Raw genomic sequence first — 22,897 nt, 5'->3', positions numbered from 1 at the left:
CCCTCGTTTATTCCCCCCCCCCAAATATAGTCTGGCCCCCCACAAGGTCTGAGGGACAGTGGACCAGCCCCCTGCTGAAAAAGTTTGAGGACCCCTGGTCTACAGTATAAAGCTCTGTTGCACAAAAGAGAAATACAAATCATAAATGTATCCATCTTTATTGGTATCACATAAAATGTTACAGTATCTTATCGCAAACCAATTGCAATGAATTAAACTCAAGGAATCCCTGGGTGAAAGAGGTCCTCAGAAGAATAAAATACAGCTGCTGTGAAAGCACAGAAACAAGTGCTAAGAGTGTGAGATCAATACTTAGAAGCAACCCATTAAATATTTTTACACAAATTATGTTTTATTCTACTGAGGGCCTCCAGGTGTTCACAGAATTCAGCACAGTACGTATTCCTGAAATTCCCTTTTGTGATTGTCCTGTGTGTCTTTATTCCAGTCCCCAGTTTAGTGGTTGAAACCCCATTTCATACATTCATCCTGGTATGGCCTTGTAACAGTGTGGCGGTGAACCGAAGCCCTCTGTCTTAAGTATATGCAAGTACATTCTTCTCCCCTCAGTAAAAAGCGAGGAAGCAAAAAGAGTGGCGAAATCTATAAGTAAAAATTAAAAATAAAGAAACAGGTCAAAGCTGACTGTCATCCCACTCCATTAGGAGAGCTTTTTGCACGGTTTGGCTGAGGATGTCAAAAAAATGCTCTTCATCAATCCTTCACTCACTCTTCAAGTTGCCAGTTGACAAGGACTTTTCCCTTCAGAGCTGGTACTGACGTTTGTGTTACTTGGCACCTGCTCCTTTGCTGTTTTTGTCTGTTACTTAATATTGTGCCTCTGTGATGGATTGGAACTAGAGTGAGGAGAAAGTGCGGGAGTGAAAGGACAGGACGTTTTCCCTATGCTTTTATGTTGAAAGGAAAATTCGATTCAAGGTTCTGCAGAGAGCTTTGGGAGTAGGTTGCTTCTGTGGCAAACCTACGTTGAATTTTCAAAATGCTTTGAGGAGCATCACATTCCATATTTTACCTGTAGCTTTAAATAGCCCTAGGACATGTTATCATCCTTTAAAAATGATCTTTGGATTTTCCAGAATGCATTTCCCCTTACTTCAGTAACAATTCCCAATGGAGTCCTATTCTTGGGTATTAAAGAGCTGATGATAGCCTCAAAGTTTGCTAAGTCCTACTTGGCAGTACACAGTACTTGTGTAGGAAAGTACAGTTTTTATTATGAAAACAGTGGTACCTCGGGTTACAAACACCTCAGGTTACAGACTTCGCTAACCCGGAAGTAGTACCTTGGGTTAAGAACTTTGCCGTAGGATGAGAACAGAAATTGCACGGCGGCAGCATCAGGAGGCCCCATTAGCTAAAGTGGTACCTCAGGTTAAGAACAGTTTCAGGTTAAGAACCGACAAACTGAAACGAATTAAGTTCTTAACCAGAGGTACCACTGTTATAGGTTAGATTCTGCTGCAGCCTATTTGCTCCTGGCTGCTGCTGTTAAGTTTGTAACCAGTAACTGGGGGGGGGGGGGGGGACACACACACGAATGTATCTGCTGGTTCCAAGCATGAGGCATGTGATAGGCCATCTCACAGAAAAGTTAAATTTAAAATTCTATGTGAATTCTGTCTTGTTTTAATTGATGGGAGTTGTATTACAACCAAGTGGATGAATCTGTTTTTTCATCAAGCTGCTTATTCTGTCCCACCAAATCCACATCTAATGCAGAGAAATTATCTTGAAGCTTATTTCTGCTGTCTACAGCTTGAGAAATATTTTTACCATAACACTAACTTTTACCCCAGCACATTATAAGCACACCAGCTGCCATCGTCTTAATACTTCCACCTAGAGTGTTTCCACCACCACGCTCAATTATTATGACTATAAGGGATTCTGCAGTGAATAAAACTGCTAGCACATTTGCAAAGCTATGCATGGTCTAATATAGTTTCAAATTGGATGGAAGACTGTGTGTTCAGATCCCTACATTGCAGGGGGTTGGACTAGATGACCCTCGGGGTGGGTTCCTTCCAGCTCAACAATTCTATCATTCTAAGAATGTTACAAATCTCTTTGGTGTTTCTACATTGGTGTACAAGAACTATATTCACATTTTACTCCTCTTGCAGTGTGTTTTGAAGTAATCATATAATATGCCTAAATTTACTTCTCAAAATTTTCTGACAATTCTGCAAAATTCTTGGGACAGTTTTCTTTTTTTGTCAAAATTGTTCCAGCCAAGTTTAACTCAAGGGATTTGATTTTTCCTTCAGAAGAAAAATCCATCCACATGTGATTAGTTCCATTCACATAGTGGGCTGATTGTTGGAGGAAAGCATGTATGATCAAACTTTGCTTTTTCAAGATTCTTCGAATAGTTTTTTTGTTCTGTAATAACTTCTAAGGACTGTAACTGTCGAATAACAAAATACATTAATTGGATTGCATTATTTCCTGAAAGCTGGCAAGAGATGAAATATTTTCACCACAAGAGGGAGCAGAAGATGCTAATGGTTCTGAAAAAGGGTCTCCCTCTCTCCCCCTCACATCCAAGGCTTTAGGGTGTGTGGAACTAAAAGTAGTGAATGTTTTGCTGTTGCTGGCATATCTGTTGTTGGCATTATTGTTTAAAAACCTAATCTCCTATGCTGGCCTCTTGGACTCAGGTGCGATTAGCTATGCTCATTGGCTCGAGGCAGGAACTTGTTGCTTCCTTAGGTGCTCCTGGAAGTGACTTCAGTTTCAACTTCCTGTCTCTAGCTCCAAGCATCACTGGAGATACCCTCTGCATTCCTTGCTTAAGACTTCTGGTTGCTTGTAACAATCTTCTTTCTTCCTCTATACAGTACAGTACTGACTTTCAGGGCCTCTCATGTGATTTCATGTAATCTTAAAGTGACTCTCACTTCCCTTCCCTTTCTCCTGGAAGCCCCGCTGCAGAGGGCTCTTGCAGGAGTTCAGCCACCTTTTAATGTTGCCACTGGCCTCACTGTTCTTTCCTAACCTTTTTTCCTTTCATGAAGTGTGCATTTGAGGGTTTTCTCCCCGACCCCTCTTTTGTTTACCACAGATTACCTGTGAATTTTAGCTCTCTTTGCCTGAAAGGGCAGCCTTTACAGCTTTGAGGTGGGTAAAAAAAAAGGGGGGGGCCTTCCCTAGTGGGTTTTTTTGTTGTTTTTTAAAGGAAACACTTGTGGGAAACTGGTGTGAAAAATGTGTGAGAGGTGCCCTGTGTTAAGATACCAAATTTCAGACAACTAAGTCCTAGGGGTTTTGTGTCAAGCCCCTTTAAATTGATTTGAGGGAGGGGCAGACTTAAAGGGATGCTGTATTCTCCTGTAGTTGTGTTTGTGGGCACAGATTCTGTGACATTAGGTAGGTGCCCCTAACTGGTACTGCATATAGAACAACAAGCAAAGTGTTTTGATTTGAAGAGCATGCACTGGAAATGTTCATCTGGTGGAGCTATACTTACCTTATCCCCAAATCCTTTTGAGTTGCCTAGCAAAGCTGCTTCAGTGATGGAGGGAGCTTGAGAGTGGGAGAAGGACGTCTTGCTCTCCTTTGCATGCCTCTTCCCTTCCTTCTCTGACTCCACCTCTTCCTAAAGGAGGAGGGACTGGTGCTGCCTGCACAGGCACATGATGAGGCTGCCCCCCACCTCCGGGCTCAGCTGCTTCCTGCAGCGTTGGCAGATGGCATAGCTGGGCTGTTCTGCCAACTGAAAGTGATCCCAGCCTATGCTCTGCTGGTTGCTCTCACTAATAATACCGCCAGCCTTAGAAGGAGGGGGAACCTACAGCTGCTGCATTTAATTATTACTGCTGCCTGCAGCAATGATGGTGTGTTTGGATTTGTTGAGGGGAGAACTCAAACAGCAAGTGCTGCTGCCAAGACACTTCCATTGCCTGAATTCTGCCCCAACTCCACATACGTGGATCATAATTAGACACACCACGTATTATTTGCAATAGGGATGTACCTGTGTAGTAGTGATGTTGATAAATGACAAAAATGTGTGTTGTGTTGCGATTTGCTCTTTACAACAGTTGAGTGCTTGTGCACACAATAATTGTTCTGTAGCCAGTAACTGTCTGTGGCTGTTTCTTGCAAATGGTTCCCTGCCCTACTAACAAGTATTAGCAGAATCATCTCCATAGTGGTGAGTAAATTATCATCTGTCTGTTATTGCAAAAGTGTAAAGGTGTGCCAATTTAACATACATTGAAGCTCTAATTATCAAGGACTGTAATTTCTGCATCTCATTGGTTTCAACTCTCACCTTAACCCCCCCCCCTTTTTATACCTGCCAAGTTTTCACTTCATGCATCTAATGAATATGGCTTGCATTTAAGTCCTCAAAAGCTTATGCCATAATAATTTTGTTATTATTTAAAGTGTCACAAGATAGTACTTGTGTGTGAGCAGCAAGACACACTATGGTTTGGCTATAAATTAAATAAAAATAATTTGGGACAGACTAAGAGTTTTGTGTATAATACAATGCAGATACCTAAGAACATATAATTATAAATGAGCCTCTTACATATGTACCTTAAGTTTGTATGGAAACTCAATGAGAGATGTGAGCTTCCTTTTGCCGGGTAATCTCATGTATATTAGGTCTGATTTGAGACAAACTCTCATCTCCTCCTCAACACAAAGAAGACTTTCTCTTTTCTGATCATATTTTTCAGAGTTGAAAATCCCTGTTCACAACAAAATAGTTGTGGAGTACTGTAGAAGAATAGCCAATGCTCTTGAAGAGAGGTGTGGATGCTGCTTCTGGCTGTAGAAATATTTTGATACTGTATTGAAATGTTTAAATGTTTATTTGATTGTCATTGAATCTTCCCACCACACTTACCATCCTCTCCTGACGCAACTGTGTGGCACGCCACACCCTTTGAGAACCACTGTGCTAGTAAATCAAGTTGTGCTTTAATAAATTTTGAGAAATGCTGCCCTGGCCTGATTCTGTGCTTTCTATCTTTTTGTTTTGTGGTGATGGATTTAAAGGACCAGTGCTGACATAATGTTCCTTATCCCAAGCTAGTTTCAAATTCTGCTTAAGATCAAACACTGGTAAGGCATTAGCCATGGCCAGTTGGCGGCAGCATTGCTTCTGGGTACTAGTTGCTGGAAACTGCAGGAAGGGCAAGTGGTTTTGTGCTCGGGTCCTGCTTATGGGTTTCCCACAGGCATCTGGTTGGCCATGGTGGGAACAGGATGCTGGACTAGATGGGCCATTGGCCTCATCCAGTGGGGCTCTTCTTATGCCAAGGTTTGTGCCAATGTACTCCTTAGCTAGGAAAATTTGCACCAGACACAGGAGAGAGCGCATAATATTTCAACTTGCCCATGATCCCTTAACTGGTAAAGAAGCTGATTGTGTTCTGCTCCAGTACTGGTTGAGGCTTTTATTATGTGAGGGTGTGTAAGTGTTTTTGTGTTCATGTTTATAGACAGCACAGTCTCATTTGTGCTTCTTGTCGCTTGCCATTTCTTTTGTTACAAAAGCTTTTCTTCCCCAGTGTGTTTCTGCCATTCCTTGAAAGTAACAAAATAGGCTTACAAAGGCTAGAACATGTTGATAAGAATGCATATTTCTTTCCTTGCACAATGGAAATTCTGTCTTCAAAACAGTAAAGCAGGGTGAACTGCCAGCAGTCGTGGAAATGAAGTTTTTTCTTTTCTTTTGCAATAACATAAACACTTGGGACAAATGTTGTTTAGTCAAAGTTGCTTGACAAATATACTATTCTGTCATCATAGGGGTGAGATGGTATTTCATTCTTTATTCCTTTTAAATCTTGGTCACCTGTAAAAGTTGTGATTATGCGTGCCTGTTCTTCAGAAGCAAATTTTAAGAACAGACTATAAAAACAGATCTGTTGGAAGTATATTGGATGTAATCCATTAAAAACTGAGCCGATCAGAAGTGCTGATGTGAGAGCAATTATAGTATTGGGAGATTTACTAACTTGCTAAATTCAAGTGTTAAGTTCTTAGCTTTTTGAGGAGGAAATAAGCATTAAGAGATCAGGAATTGGTTTCTCATTTTCTCCAAGCAAGCAAGGAATAGCATGTTTGTAAGGAGCAAAGCATAAGACCTGGATCACTCTGAGGATGCTTTAATTCATGGATACCAAAACACCACTTTCTCTAAGTGATCTTACAGCTAAAATCCAACCATATGAGGGTGAATAAAATAATCTGCGGTTTAGAATAGAAGTTTCATGGGGTCTAAGCTAAATGTAATTGGGGCCTTTGCTGGGAAAAGGAAATGGGGAATGTTTGTCTTGGGTGAAGTGTGTGTGTGTGTGTGTGTGTGTGTTCGTGTTCAGAATGCCTCTTGTTACACAACAGTGTTTAACTTGAGAGAACAGTGCTGATGATTCTGAGGTTCAGTAATTTTTCAGAAGCAGTGTGACATCACTCTTGTATCGGTTTTCTAGCTAGCAACTCTCAGAGCCAGGATGCTTTTTCTTGGTGGCAGGGCTGTGCACAGCTCATTGGGGAGCAGCTTCAAGACAAAAGGGTTGTGCCTTGTATTTTTCCAAGTGCTGTTTGCATTGAGGCTTTGGTGAAGAATGAATTTCTCTGAAGGCTGGTAAGTGATTGTGTATTTTCTTTTACAAGTGGATAATTTCTTTTGGTAAACTAAGCCACTTTTAAACATGCACAGTTAAAGTACATTTGCTTCACATTAGATTTGGAGAAAGAGCATGTGGGTTTGTTTTTTTGGTAAGCTTTACTCATCTAATTTCCATTATCATTAATTGTGCATAACAGGAAAGATTTTATTTTTAAAAACCACAGCTGTGTGGTTGTTAAAAATATTGCAAGCTGGAGAATAAATTGCATGCTGCATGTAAAATAAATAAATAAAATTTTGAAATAGCTTAGACATAAGCAAGTTTAGAAAACAAACTCATCAGATTCCTTTCTTTGTCCTGTTTATAGGTTGAGGAAGAGAAAAGTGATAAAACACTTAAAAGTTCCATAGAAATTATTAATGGGGACTTCAACATTTTCTGTAGATTGTCCAGTTCATGGCTGCTGTTCTGCATTGAAGAATTCAAATGGAAAAGGCAGGGAATTCTGTTTTGGCAATATGCATTGTGAAGCTGTTGTTGGAATTGATTCTGTGAATGTTACTTGAAAAGCAGGGCATATCTTTCTCCATTTAAGTAGTGAAGAAAATGATATTTGTTCTAAGTGAAGGCACAGAATCAATACAACTGTGGAAGTTGGGGATGTTAAGACTCTTCAGAAGATCTTGCATCAGCCCCTATCCATCTAACTGAGAAGCTTATGTCATCCATAACAGATGCTTGTTTATTTTTACAACGTCTAGAGAGGCTTTGGTTTCTCTCTCTTACATATTTTTAAAATTGTGCATGTGTTTAGAATCTCTTTCTAAAATTTTAAGCTTAGTTTTTGAGCTGCAGTGCTAGTGTTTTATCACTTGCCTTAAGCAATTAGCATAGCAATCATTAATGTTAAATAACTTTTTTTTTTTACCTATCTAGAGGTTGTGATGCAAGAAAAATACTGCTCATGGAAATTGAATATGCACTTTTGAATGAGAAATGTCCACAGAATGGTCTGATTTGTGGGCATTAAAGATCAGAATTGCATGTATGAACTTGCGTTCCGTTTATAAACTGCTCTCTTCCCCCCTTGTATCACTGAAAAGATCAGAAACATTGCATTTTTTACTAGCGAGAAAAATCTTTGTGAGAGTGGTAGCTTTTAATTATAATCACCAGAGCAGTTGTTCATTCAAAATCCTACCATGTCAAATCTGGTTTTTGTGCAGATAAAGTTCTACAATTATTTATGAACATATAAATAGATATCACCTATAGTGAATCCTTGAATTTATTACAATAAGGATGTTAGGACTTCATGGATATATATAATATTAAGCCTTTCTAATCCAACTTTTCTGGGGTTCCTGTAGTGTAAAGCCCCTAATCTCAGTAAATGATAGATATCTATTTCTGGCAGGGGAGAGGCTGTGCCTGGAATTCAGATGGATTGATTTAGTCTATTTTTGTACCAAGCAGCTCTTTGCTCTCAAAGCTAGAATAGAGTCATTATTTTCTAAAAATGCTTTTACTTCATTTTGCAGTATGTAATAAACAAGAACTGTTACAAACACCTTGACTGTCTTTGTATTATTCACAATTAAGAGCATTCAGGCTATCATGAATGGAAGGAAGACACATTGTCACACAATACAGATAACATACAAGACTATACTGTAATCAAGGAGATCTCTCCAAAGTCCACCAAGACCTAAGTTGCTATTTGGTACAATAACACTTTTTTGTTTTTGTTTTTGGTACTGTAAACTCTGAGGATGCTATTCAAGTAAATCGAAGAGCAGACTTAAATGGGTCTGTTCAGACTAAGATTTTTTGAATACCACCCAGAATACTGAAAGTTCTTCTGTAGCGGGAAATTCATGAAATTCTGTAATTTATTTATTTTTTAAATACATTACGATTAAGTCATTTGTTGTCCAGAGCACTTTCTTTGGTTTCTTGGAATGCCTTGCTTCATGCTTAGTATTATACTTGAATATATGGATTGTTTTAGCCTAACCCAGTAAGGCTTCTAATGCAAACGTTTTCCATAGGATGGTCAGGTCTTTGTGATGCTTAGCTCCTATGGATGATGAAATGTTTCTGTAAGGACAAGGGCAATTCTGTAGCAGCTTGGGAGCCATGGTGGTTGGTTTTGGAAAGGGGATAAGTAGTTGACTGGGGTCTAGAGCTCCCTTGTAAGGTACTTCCACTCATGTAACATGGTTCCCCAAATTTCTACCAGTTGCCCCCTCCAGTTACAGTCATTCACAACATACCCCATACCATTCTATACCCCCTCAACCTTTAGGAACAGCTTTCTTGGGGGGAGGGCATGGGACTGGAGAAGCAGAAAAGCCCTATTTTGCAAGTTCTGTTTGCATATCTCTTGAATTATTATGTTTAGAAGTCAGGATATCAAGGATGTAATTTTCAAACATCACTTGAATTCAAGCTGTGATGAAGAACATTAAGCCAAGGATGTCCTTGTTTGTTCATTTAAGTATTACGTGAGTAGATCATTGTTGTTTTTAAGCAACAATGTAAGTAAATAAGCACATTTCTCCATTCCTAATTCAGGGGCAAGCAGTATGTCTCGCTTAGGAATATAGGAAGCTGTCCTACATCAAGTCAGCCCCTTGGTCCATATCAATTAGTATTGTCCATACTGACTAGCAGCAGTATATTCCGAGCTATTTAACATTGGTATGTTTGAAATGGTCTATTTTATTCAATATAGCCAAACATTCTCTAACTGGGTTCAAAAGTTTATTGTATTGAAGAATCTTGGGGTATGTAAATGCAATTACCTAATATCCTTATCTTCATAACAACTCTGTGAGGTAGATTAGGCTGAAAGTTGCAAAGTGACACCCTTCACCTTCATGGCCACCCAGGGATTTGAACCCAGGGACACCTATCCAAGATCAGCACTACGCAGAACACCACACTGACTAACCATAACATTCTTATTTTTTATTATACATGCAATAAAGGGATAAGTGCATCATCTGCATGGGGGGTGGGGAAATCTCTCTTAAATTGATCCCATCTGGGAAGATGGACTGTATTCCGCCCTGTACTTTTATGAAACATGTATTCCTCTGTCAAATCAGTGCAGTTGTATTTGCAATATCCTGGTGCAAATAATTTATGTTTATTGTGAGTGAACTATCCAAGTCCACTTGGGTAGCTACAGCTATCTGCCATTGTAACCTCAGAAGTAAGTTATAAGCCAGTAGTTGATCTGCCTATTAGTAAGTAGCTTTGGTCCTTCCGGCATACAGTTAGCTCTTTCATATCTCCCACTGGCAGAACGGTGACAATGGAGCTCATCAATCAACACCTGAAGATTATACTTACTGTAGCAATGCTAATATTGTAGGTGGCAGTGAAACACCTGAGCTATAAATGTTCATAGAGAGAAGTGTTGGCATGTCCTGAGCTACTTAATTCCAAAGGTTACACTGCCGCAGACGTTACAATGAGTAGAATGACAGGTGATTATTCAGAATTTAGTTTGAAGGACCACAACGTGTGAAAGCGGAAATTGAATTGTATGAATTATGTAGATTTGAGAAACTACACATATAACTTAGCCCAAATCCATAAAATGTTTAAGCTTTGTCTAATAACTAGAGTTGAGCTGAAATAGTTTTTGGCTTTGTGCTTACTTTTATTATTGTTGAACGCCCTCAGTGTTCCTGTGCACTTTTTATTACCCTCTGGAAATATTTGTCTTATTTTCATCCAAGATTTGGACACTAGAAAGTGTGCACAACACAACCCCAAAAGCATTTTATTGTGGGGGGGATTAGGCTCCAGGGTGCTACGCTATTCCCCAGAGGGCAGCCCAGAGAAGCTCAGGAGCCCTGGGAGTCATGGAGCTGTGTAATTCCTGAGTTTACTTAACCTGATTGGAGAGAACCACCCCAGCCGAACTGAACTGAAGTTTTGGCAGTGTCCCTTACTTTTATACTCTGTGGGGTGGAGCTGTGGACCAGGCCTAAGAGCAGTGAAAACACTGGGAATTTGAGTGCAAAAATTGCTGACAAACTTCCATTCCAAAGGAGGGGCACATCGAACCATGCATATACTCCTCTTTCCTTGAACTTGTAAAATGGTAACCAAAGTATGAGCAGAAATTATGGTGAACTATAGAAAAGAATGGCTAATTAGAGGCTAAAATAGATCTTTCCCAACTAGTCAGGGAAATATGGCCTAAACAAATTGGGAACCCTGAACAGATCTTAAGATCTGTCAGCATTTATATATTGGTTAAAAGATGAATTTACAATCTAGAACTGTTTGTTGTGAATTGCCTTGTAGTACCCAAATACAACTTTATTGTGATGAGAATAAATCATGAGTGGTAATTACTATTGCTGCTGAAATATTTGATGCTCTGCAAGAACAGATTTCAGTCATAAATTCCAAGAAAAGAAAAGAAAAACACATGCAGCCTATAATCTTAAAGGAGAAGAATGAGAATGAAGTTCACTCGTTTTCTGAAGCTATTTCAAATTTTCTGTGGGAGTGAGTGCTTGTGCGTATATTAGTCTAGTGGCAAAGGAGAAGTGAGTAATGCAGCATATGGCAAGATGCAATTAATTTGAACAGTTACATGCAAATTACTAATTACTTGGTATTCAGTTAAAAAAGAAATTTCAGCAGAAAATAAGTCAGCATTCAGTTAACAGATCAGTTTTCATTACACAGTGCATATAATCATTATTAGAGAAAGAATAGTGAAACAGAAGACCAACAAGCTCTATATCACACCCATGTAATGTTTTAGGTGCATTTTTTATAAAAGGATACTGCTCTGGACATTTTTATTTCCAAATAATGGCACTTTTTCCATTCCAAGTGTATACTAGTGTAAGCGGTGTTTCCATGTTCTCTGGCACTCGTCGTGGTCCTCCGTGCGCTGGTAGCGGTTTAGTCATGTTGGCCCCATGACCTGGAAAGCTGTCTGTGGATAAACAAATTCACAGAGGATAAGGCTATCAGTGGCTACTAGCCTTGATGGCTGTGTTCTGCTTTCACTGTTGGGAACAGTTTGCTTTTGAATACTAGTTAGTTATGGGAGGGGAGGTTGTAGCCTCCCCCTGCCCCTCCTCGATAAGGGTATCCTGTTAAAGGGATCCGGGGGCTTGGTTCCTGTCCGAAGCCTGGGTGTGGGCTAGGGTCATGGCACGACCCCAACGGGGACCCGCGGGATGCCCTGATTTCACATATGTCATTGGGCTCCCCCATCTGGTGGTTTACCCTTAGTAGACTCCCTGCGGACGGGCAGGAGTCAAGATATAGCCTGGTTTCACCCAATGCCTAAGCGAAACCGCTCACCTCTGTAACCAAAAAAGTTGTGGCCTATTTTACCCCATTAACCTAAAATATTCGCGTTTGTGTGTTTATTACCTAAGGGAAATGTGGGGCCCGGGGTCTCAGCACGCAACTAGTTACTGGAAACTACAGGAGGGGAAAGTGATATTGTGCTCAGGTCCTGCTTGCAGGCTTTCCATGGGTTCCTCATTGGCCACTGTGTGAGCAGGATGCTGGACTCAATGGGCCACTTGTCTGATCCAGAAACACTCTGCACATATTTTTACTTTATATAAAATCAGGTGAGCATATTTACATAATTTATGCATGTCTCAGAACTTTGATTTTGTTTTGTTTTTTAGTGCTGAGCATATGATGCACTCCTGCAAGATTGCTTACACAGCATATTCATGGGTTCAGTTGAAAATGTGAGAATCAGCTTTGAGTATTGATAGCTTCCAGCCGTCCTTTTGGTTTGCATGCTGTATTTCATACCCAAACCTCTAAACTGTGTTACCCAACATGGTGTCCTCCAGATGTTCTGAGAAATAGCTCCCGCCATCCCTAGCCAGCATGGCCAAAGCTCTCATCCATGAATTGGTGATGAGTAGGGGAGAGATTGGAATAGCTGCAACATCAGCTTGCCCCTCTGGTCATACTCCTTGTGCATGCATTGCAGCCCCTTTCATGAAGTCTACTTAAGCGTCAAGTAAATGATCTTGCTTAGTGTCCTTGATATGTAAAAACAGAAACCAAACAAATCATTAATTTCATAATTGCTCCCATTTCTCTAAAAAAAAAAATGTAGTGCAAAAGGCATTTGAGCTACATTATTAGAGGTTTAGAATGATGCTTCTAAACATTTTCTTTTATTATAAACATACATTTTAATTTTTATAGCAAGCAATTCATATGAAAGCTTGTTCAAGAAGTACATGAATTAAAACTTGAAAATTAGATTTAAATGAAACTTCTTTTATTAGTGATTTTGCAAGCTAGTAGAAATGTATTGCAATCATTCAGGCTTGGAATTTGGTTTAGAAGCTCAGATTCTATATCCCTTCTTCTCTTTGTGTCCATATATTTTTGCAAAGTAATGAATTCTGTAATAATAATAATAATAATAATAAATTTTATTTATATCCCGCCCTCCCCAGCCGAAGCCGGGCTCAGGGCGGCTAACAACAATCAAATAATCAAAAAATCAAATAATCACACAATCTAAAAATATTTCATTATAAAAATTAATTAAATCAAATTGATGGCAACCAATTAATTAAAGGGCCCAATTACACAGAAGGGGAGAATCATATGCACAGAGATAACCAGTCCCCCTTTTACTTTACAAAAGAGCTAAGGGGCAGAAGGATAATTAAGACATAGGTCCTGCCCTGATCTTTTGAAGTGCGTCAGTTAAACCCCATTTCTGCCCCCACCCCAATGTACATTGCACTGGAGAGCTTACTCCCTTCACTCACTTTTTCCCCGGGGCGAGTTGGGACAAAACACAACACTGTAGAAAATACGCTATGCTGGTGCCCAGTGAGATATGTCCAATCGTTTTGTGTCATACCTTAAAAGTTAGCAGCACCTTTTTGAAGACGAGAGCCCAGAATTCCACACCATGATTCATTCATCCCTTTCAGAAAAAAGACACTTAAGTAGAATGATCATGTAAAACGATGTGCCAAAGACACTACACAGAGGTGCAATTTCAGCGCACAGATGAAGTGCAGGGGAAAGTATAAACATTTTCCTGCTCAAGGGGATTTGCTTGAGAAAGCAAACCCAGAAGATGTTAAGAGAGGCCTGCAAGCCAGCTAACTGCTGCTGAACACAGGCTACAATTCTACAGTGTTTGGTCCAAGATAAAACCATGAGTGACCGAACAGCCCTGGACCGAAGACAACTGAAAATGCATTGACATGTAGTTCTCTGAAACATGGGGGTGGGAAGTGAGATTGGGTGGTGGGGCAGGGGAGAGGAAGCTGCCTGAATGAGGTGTGCATATGTTGGCAGATGGGGAGTTGTGGGCAGGGGAGATCAGCGCTGGCGAGGGCTCATCCTGCACTCGCAGGGGAGCCCATCGAAGAGTCACTGCTGAATCCCAAAAGCTTGCAGCAGTGTTGGAAGGTCCCGGGCGTCAGCCGCCCCATAAAGGTCACTCTGGCCCAGCATGGAGAGTGCCATACGGAGGGTGCTCCAGATGTTGTCAGACATGGCCCCCTGCTGGCCCCGCGGCCCCCGGCTCTTCTGTTGCATGTGCAAGGCTTCCAGGAAGTGCTCCACAGCCTCCCTGTGGGCACCAAGGTTGATGCAGCTGATGCCGAGATTGTAGCGGGAGCGGATGTAGCCGGGCTGCAGTTCCAAGGCATGCCTATAGGCTGCCACAGCTTCTTCACTCCGGTTTCCGGTAATTGCTATCTTCAGTGCTGGTTCCTATTTTGGTAAATACATGGTATACGTTCTTATTATAAAATACTTGGAATGGCATGGTGCAGTTAAAGGTTTACAGATGTGGGGGGCCATGCATATGTGGAATTGTGAAAACACAGAATGGTTAAACACTTGCTGCTGGCAGGAATACCAATCTCTCTGGGTTTCAGTTTACTGTTGACCACAGTACTTTGGTTGGGGAATAAGAGGCTGATGTGCTTCATATGAAGTCATCCAAAGTGCTCTGAACTTGCCCTAAAAACTAGATAGATGTTGTAATTTTGAAGCAAACTTTTAAAGTAAGATTTAAGTTTAAGAGTTCTTTAAAAATGAGTAATGACTTGTTACCTGGATGACCTTCTTATGATAAGCAACTTTTAGGCAGCTTTCCTTGACAATTCAGTCTCTTGAAATACCTGAGTGAATCTAAGTGATTCTGAACTCGTAGCAGTTATTCTCCCCTCTGGGTTATGTCTGCCATTTTCCTTCCTTCCTTCTAACTCTTTGTCCCCTTTTGGATCTTGTTGGCAGAGCAGTATGGGAGCTGGCTTTTAGGAACTAGAAGAGAGGTTAAATCTAGTATCATTTCTTCTGGAGTCACCATGATGAAATTATTAGCTAATTAATTTTCCCACGCATGTATACTTTGTGAAATGACAGTAAAGAAAGACGTATTTTCACATACTGTGGTACCTTGGTTTACGAACTTAATCCGTTCCGGAAGTCCGTTCTTAAACCAAAGCATTTTTAAACCAAGGCGTGCTTTCCCATAGCAGTGGGGGACTCAATTTACAAATGGAACACACCCAACAGGAAGTGGAATATGGCTTCCAAGGCAAAGTTCTGCTTCCAAGGCAAAGTTCACAAACCAAAACACCTACTTCTGGGTTTGCAGCGTTCTTAAACCAAGGTGCCACTGTAAATTGCTTTCTCTCTCTTTGTAGAGTGATTCAAAATACAAATTAAGTAGTGAAATGTGTTGCTTTCCATAGGTTAGTAGTGGAAAGGATTGATAATCTAAGATGTGCTAGATAATTTCTCAACATTACAAATGCTTGCAGTAACTTGTGTTAATTTTCTTTCCTGTCCTATCCTCAATGGTACTTTGTTAGAGCTCTTTTAAATTCATTTTGTATGTTTTTAGTTTATTAAGAGCCCAATCCCAGTAGGGCGATAGATGTGAAAACCAATGCCTTCATTTGTGCCCAGACCACCAGGAACTATTTATTTATTTAGTAAAATTTATACAAATTGTATAATTGATTTTGTAAAAAATCTCAAAACCATTACAAATGCTGGAGAACTGTTATATAGAGAGAACAGAAAAATCAGGCTACGTATGAATTGCATTTCCACTGAAGTAGTACATCTAAAAATTAATGTAATTCCTGTCTCATTAATGAATAAAACAGTGCAACATTTTCACTTTGGCTGAGAAAATGTGACCTTCTATGACTAACATATTGCTGCTGATGTAGAGTGGATGAGTCTGCACTAATGCTGGCAGATTTTCAAGTAATTAACAAACTGTTGAGTTTCTAGCAAACACTCCTCTATTAAAGAGATCCTGAGATACCGAATATACTGTTTTTCAGTTTGCTTCTGGTCTGAGCAAACAAGGGTGTAATCTATCACACCTTCCCAAAACAAGGATGAAAATACAGTAAGCTGGAGAGTAAACTATGCTGAATTTTTTAATTTAACATTGTTGGCCAATCATGGTAAAGAGAGTATTTTCAGAGACAGATGATGTTGATCTGCTTAGCCAGTGAAAGAAATACTGAAGATTGTTTTTTGGTTTTTTGTATGTTTTGAGACTGAGAAAGCTATATTCCAAAAGAGGTTGCAAGTGGATCCAAAAACAGTTGCACTATTTATAACGTTAATTAGTTGACTTTAGATTTTATTATGTAAACCAACTGTGTTCTTCTGTTTATGTGATAAAACAGACATCATAAGGAAAGGCTAACAAAAGATTTTTTTCTTTAATGCCTCTCAGATTTCAAAAACATTTTTTTATTAAAAATGTTACTGTCCCAAGGAATGTATTTCTCAAATTTGCACTGTGCTGGTTATAGTCCCTAGGAAGATTACTAGGAACAAGGATTGGAATATATGTTTGTTTAGTCGTGTTCAACTCCATTTATAGCAGGTAAGTAAGTAGTCCTGAGTGCATTTAGAACGGTAATGTCCCTTAATATTCTGAAAAGAGTTGTCATCGTGAATCAAATTTAAGCACCCTCTCCTCCAGTTAAATAAGGCAGGAGATACCTTTGCTCCTTCCCCAACTTGAACTGCTCAGTGTTATTGCTAGCCATTACTAAACAGCTGCTTCATGCCACTTCCGATGTGGGTGAATTTCAGTGGGAAGTGAAGTGATTTGTGCAAGAGCCAGATGGTCTCTTACAAGCTTAAAACAATTATCCCTTGGCATCATCCAGAGAATGAGGCAAGGCCTGAAATTATTTGAGTTTGGGACAATGTAGAGCATGTGTCCACAAGCCAAACAAAGCTTCCATCTAAGAATATAAATTCAGTCTTGCCAATCAACATGACCCTCCAAAAGCAGAATTTAGAAACCCATCTAAGTAAGAATTAGTAATTCAGGTTCTCTGTTTAGTAGCTGATTAAGATCTTGATTATTCACTGAAGCCAAATGGTACTTAACCTTTTGGAACAGCTGCAGTAATAGCAAAGGGTCAACAGACAGTTGGGCTCTTGTTTGCTTTTTACTGCTCTGCTGTGGTTCCAGGTATTCACATTGTGAGAGTCATTTTCTCATTAAAAACCCATGATTAAGACTAAATTTTATAATGTGCTTCGTCCTGCTTATTTTCAAAGATGTTCAAGGAACTAAGAAAATGGTTGCCAAACTATGTACTTCCACAGTCCTTAAAGTTGGACAGCCTGCCTTATTTTCTTACATCTCAAGATGCCTTTGAGAAGCACCACACAATGTTCTGAGATACATTTTTTAAAGCATCATTGACATTTGAATATCTCCAGTCTTATTAATAGTTGACATGGATAAACTGAGCAGATCATTTAAAAAATGTAGCCCCAATTTTTTTTGTAAGATATGTGATGTATGCACTTTAACACTAGCTATGAATGCTCAACAATGACTGAATGACTGATACATTAATGGATTACATTGTACTTCAAAGCAGGCACTTACATTAAAGCAGTAATTGTTGCAATGCCCTTTTATTATAATTGTCATGTGTGCTGCATTCAGGTTCTTTTTTCAGGCTTCCCATACACATCTTATTGGCCACTGCTCATAAAATGCTGGCCTAGATGGTTTTTTGGCCTGATTGAGCAGAGCTTTTCTTTTTTCCTTACTGGCTGGCATTCATGAGTGTTCTTCGAGAACTCCTTCCCTAGCTTCCCATCAGTCTTAGCCAGCATGGCTAATTTTTAGAGTAGTCCAACAACATCTGAAGAGACACAGGTTCCCCAGCCTCTGATCTATAACGCTTAGTTGCATTGCAATAAGCCATAAGTCATATGTATGGAAATACCAGAGACAGACCACTTTATTGTTGGCAACTCTTTCTATTGTTATTTAAAGGAATTTCTATAATACCTGTGATGATCTATTCATTAAAGTCCATTTTAAAAGTATTACTTCCATAGCCTCACAGTTGCAAAGATACCAGTGAGAACTCACTTTAAAATACCCATCTATGTACATAAAATGTCAGCAAACCTCTTGAGCAGTCTTTGCTGAAACAACCTTGATCAATCCGTATTCTACAGCACCGAGGGCCTTCTGGCAGTTCCCTCACTGCGAGAAGCAAAATTATAGGGAACCAGGCAGAGGGCCTTCTTGGTAGCGTCACCTGCCCTGTTGGACACCCTCCCACCAGATGTCAAAGGAAAAAACAACTGCCAGACTTTTAGAAGACATCTGAAGGCAGCGTTGTTTAGGGAAGCTTTTAATATCTGAAGGACTACTGTATTTTAATATTTTGTTGGAAGCCTCCCAGAGTGGCAGGAGAAAACCAGCCAGATGGGTGGGGTATGAATAAATTATTATTATTATTATTATTATTATTATTATTATTATTCAACAACATCTAGAGCAGGGGTTGGCAAGGCTTACCGGACATGGGCCGGATCACTCCTGTGGAGATCCTTTGTGGGCCAGACAGGCGGAGTGCGATGCCGGAAATCGCATCTGCCTAGATGCCCAAAATTGTTACTGCACAGAAGCGATTTTCAGTGTCTGGGCATGCACAAAAGCAATTTACGGCGTTATGGACATGCGCAGATGCGATTTATGGTATCTGGGCATGTGCAGGAGCTATTTCCGGAAGAGAGTCCCCGTGTCGCACTGCGCCAGTTTAGCGCGGGGACTCACCAAGCGGGCAGCTCGGTTCAGGGGCAGCTCATGGGATGGTTAAGCGACCCTCATGGGCCGCTTCCAGCCCGTGGGCCTTAGGTTGCCGACCTCTGATCTAGAGAGCCCACAGGTTCCTCACAACTGTTATGGCAGATTTACATTATCATTATTCATGCAATCAGCCAATCACATCAACTGTCTCTGTTGAAAAATGTCATTTAGAAGACAAATATAATGGAAAAGTTAATAATAGATATAACAAATTGGAAAGAAAGAATAAGTTGAATAAAAAGACATGGAAAATGGAAACCAAAGAAGGGCAGGGGAAAGTCAAGGGATTCTGAGAATTCTAAATGTAAAGGTGATTGATATGTTTAAACTGAAACTTGTTATGTAAACTTTAATAGTAAAATATTTTTTAAAAAGAAGAAAGAAAAATTTCATTTAGCTTCAGTGATAAACCGTTTCTGGTTTGTTTTCCTAATTAAATCAATTATGTGTGTCACCACTGACCTCTCCTTCCCTTAATCTTGAGACACTTGCAGAGAACTCAAAAAAAGTTGGTTTGATTGTCCTATTTTTGGCCTTTTCAGAAGATAGCTAGCTAGCTGGTGCGGCTACTTCCTGCAAAAAGCACAATAGGAAGAGGAGGAAGCTACTTGTCTCTTTTTCTATGGCAGGGACCACCACCGGAAGCCAGTAGGCACATTTGGTATTTTGAAAATGTCATGCCCACCAGTCACAAAATGGCTTCCATGGGGACATGGCATAACACAAAGCGACTGTCACATCTAAAACAATGGAAAAAGACAGAGGACAATGAAGTGGTGTGGGTGTGACCCCTCCCCCATCCGCTTCCCCTTTCAATGTGGGGAAGGGCATCAACATCAGCCACAGTGGCACTCACTCACAGAGATAAGCTTTTTTCAGAATCCATGAGAGGGGAGTGTCCAGTCTTGACATCCAGTGAAATGCAGACATGTTTAAAGGTGTGTGTGTTCAGCACAGAAGAGCCTGAGCCAATGCCAATAGGAACTGACCAGGGAGCAAACAGTCTTTTATGCATTGTGGATTTTTGAGGGAATATTGAGTGGGGGGAGCCTTTCACAAACACTTTAGGAGGTACAGGTGGGCACACTGGCACATATGAATGCTGTTTTGGCATCCCTTGCTCTACAGGAAGAGAACAGACTTGTTATTCTTTCCTCTGTTTTTCTTCCTCTGCATTGGGTTGTTGCAAGAACCTGAAGCAAGGCATGGCAAGGAGGGAATATGCAGGAAATAAGCCTCCTTTCAATTCTCTATGCAGGAAGAAATGGGAGGGGAATAAGACACTTCTTCATAGTTAAGAACAGGAATGTGGTTACCTCTCTCCCTTGCTGTTAGGTTGACTCTTTTTGTAAAAGCTGACCTAACATAGCACCTTCCTGGAGAACGGGGATGAAAGGGAAAGCAATTTAGCAATTTTAGGGAATTCAGCAATTTGAAGGAAGCATACAGTGCTCATCAAAGAGGAGAGGGACCATCAGGTTTATCAAACTGTGTCTGGGATAATGTGTGATGATACAAAATCTGTCTGGTTCTTGCAGTTGTAGAAAGACTGTAAAGATGCATGCAACCCTGGTGTGAATTTGTATTTCTCCAGGGGAGCTTGGTCATTCATATTCCTCCCAATGGGAAAGGAAGATTTTGCCAGACATCACACACTGATGTGTGAATAAATTATTGTCTGGTGGTGAATTTGCACATGTAAACTGCTCTTGAGGGCTTATATGTGATGTTGTTGTAAAGACATGTATGAAGTATCATATCTACCTAAACAAATACTGTAAATACTAGATTTTTTTCAAGGTCTGGCAAATATACTGCAGTAAAATAAGCAAGTGATCAGCCCTACATTGAGAGAGAACTTATTGATAAGATTGCAGTCTCCTATCCATTTTCCTGGGAATAAGCCCTATTAAATTCAATGGGACTTACTTCTGAAGTAGAGATGTATAGAATAGTGCTGTAAAGCATATACGCCTAAATATGCTCTTGGATATCTTAGAAAAGAAACATTTAGAATTATTCAGTAGTAGATAGATTGCTCTTCCTGTAATTATACAGTGTGATGTTCTGAGTATAGCATTAGGTCAATTATTGCATTGTAGGCTGTGATGCATTTACTTTTCATTCCTGGTAAAAGGTTGTAAATTTGAAATAATTTAGTTTGGAAGGTAACCCCCCCCATCAGCTTCAAGGAAACACTTAACATAAAAATAAAAATATATTGGGACACACTTCCAAGTTGATTGTGTTCTTTTTTATGTCTCTTAACAGCGTTGAATTAGTTGTTATTTGTATTGAACTAGGTGCTTGTCAAGCTTATCTTAGTGTTTGAAAATCTATCATCTTCTAATATTTCCAGTGATAAATGTTATCTATAAGTGTATGTTATCTATAAGCAATTCATAATTATATTTTAGTGAATGTTGGAAATACTTACTAAGAGGCTGTTTATGGTTCACCTTTTATTCCTATATCAGGTTTACTGCTTGGGAGTTCTTAGCAAAGAGGCATATAAGAGGCTGCTGGGAATAACAGGCAGAATGGGAGAATAAATAGTGGTTCATTTAGATAAAATGGTTAACCCTGAACAAGATGTTGCAGGTGTGCAGTGTGCTGTTGAGAAACAATGTTGGGTATCTGAGAAAATTATATATGTGGTATTGTTTTTATTTGTGGAATTTTGCTTTCCTATCATTTCCTGGGATGGTTGAATGGGTTGTTCTTGTATAAACCAGAAATTCCCTACCATGTTGTTGAAATATTTTAGTATAAAGCCTGTACATAAGTAGAAATGATTTGCGTCGGTTCATTATTTCCCTCCTTTCCCCCTTCCCACCAGACCTTGTCCTTGCCCTAATGCAAGTTTACACACACACACACACACACACACACACAGAGAGAGAGAGAGAGAATAGGTGTTTGATATATTGGATAGTTTTGTAGCAATCTTTCTGTTTTGAGGAACCCTTGTGCTAGAAGTTCAGAGATATGTGTCTGGGGTGACATTTCAGCACACTGTACTCTTCCTTATATTTCTACACAGGTGTTTTGTTAAGGATTGCCCAAACTTTGTGTTCCAAGTCTTACATTTGTTGTTAAGCATTTGGCAAACTGGTCCCTTGAATGAAGAAGTAAGCCTAACAAGATCAAATGGCAAGCTGCCACTTCCTTAGATTATATTCCTCAATTCTCTCCAGCAAATTGGGAATCTATTATCATGGGTGTGCATGTGAAATTGTGTGGGAGCCAGAGAGATGATTAATGTGGATTTCAAAACTTGATGTTCAACAGCTAAAATGAGTACCTTTGTGTGAGAATTCAATTACTTTGGTATTCCTTATAATGTTCTTTTGTTACCTTTCTAGTTAAGCATTCTAATTGGGGAGCCTGATAGTAATCCATGTTCCAGGAAAACCTTTCCTGCACAAAGCTTTCAAACTGTTTTCTTAAATAGATTAATTGGGGGGAAAGTTCATATGTTCAGCTGAATGCAAATGCTTACATATGCAATGTGGAGTGACATTTTCTGGAAAATGGAAGGAGCTTGTGCAGCCACAGACCACATCCTTACTGGTAGTAGATATGAATATATTATATTACATTTTTTTCCTGTCTTCAAGCAATATTTTATTAGCTTTCATCTATTGTATTTGTCTTATTGAAAAAGAAACATTGGGACAAAGAACAAAAATAACAAGAAATTTTGCTGACTTTTTACTCCTTAAGGAATGGAAAGTTTGGTGTGCTGGGGTTTGGTTGTGTTGGCTCCTCTTGACTCTCCCTTCTTAATTTTAGGCCTCACATTCCTAATGAATTTGTAAATGGAGGAGGGCTGCAGTTGTGTATTTATTATTATATGAAATTTCTGTAAAAACAGTGAAATGTCTTTGTGGTATTTAAACTAACATACAATTTAGTTCTGGAGTAAATGTGGAGGGGAATATAAAATGTAGCGAGTATTGCAAGATTAATAGAAAATACTTTTGAAAAAATTATCCTTGTTTTCTTAATGAAAATTATACTTAAGCTCATTAAGCATATGGAGATATCCAGTTGTCCCCTGTGGAATGCAGAAGTCTTTGGTCTGATCTAGCAGAGCTGCACTTGAGCTTTAAGGATTAACCCT

At 39.6% G+C, this 22,897-nt stretch overlaps 1 protein-coding gene and 1 long non-coding RNA gene across 26 annotated transcripts in view; one reads left to right on the top strand and one right to left on the bottom strand.

Moving 5' to 3' along the window:
• PLEKHA5 (pleckstrin homology domain containing A5) overlaps positions 1–22,897 on the top strand; it is a 189,922-nt gene that overhangs the window by 82,152 nt on the left and 84,873 nt on the right. Inside the window, exon 1 of one of the 25 annotated variants that reach the window (XM_081022667.1) lies at positions 6,502–6,628. The exons of the other annotated variants lie outside the window; for them this stretch is intronic. Coding sequence (XP_080878793.1) covers positions 6,609–6,628 — 20 coding nt within the window. The 5' untranslated portion in view covers positions 6,502–6,608. Of the gene's footprint in view, positions 1–6,501; positions 6,629–22,897 lie in introns of those variants that run through there. 25 annotated transcript variants of the gene reach the window in all.
• Positions 143–3,584, bottom strand: LOC308486538. Its single transcript, XR_013991139.1, has 2 exons — positions 3,491–3,584; positions 143–603 (listed from the first exon to the last, which is right to left on the bottom strand). It is a non-coding gene; the product is annotated as an uncharacterized lncRNA (long non-coding RNA).

This window comes from Podarcis pityusensis (genome assembly GCF_964106645.2).
Source record: "Podarcis pityusensis genome assembly, chromosome: 10".
NCBI classification, from domain to species: Eukaryota; Metazoa; Chordata; class Lepidosauria; order Squamata; family Lacertidae; genus Podarcis; species Podarcis pityusensis.
This window is presented reverse-complemented; position numbering and strand designations above follow the sequence as displayed.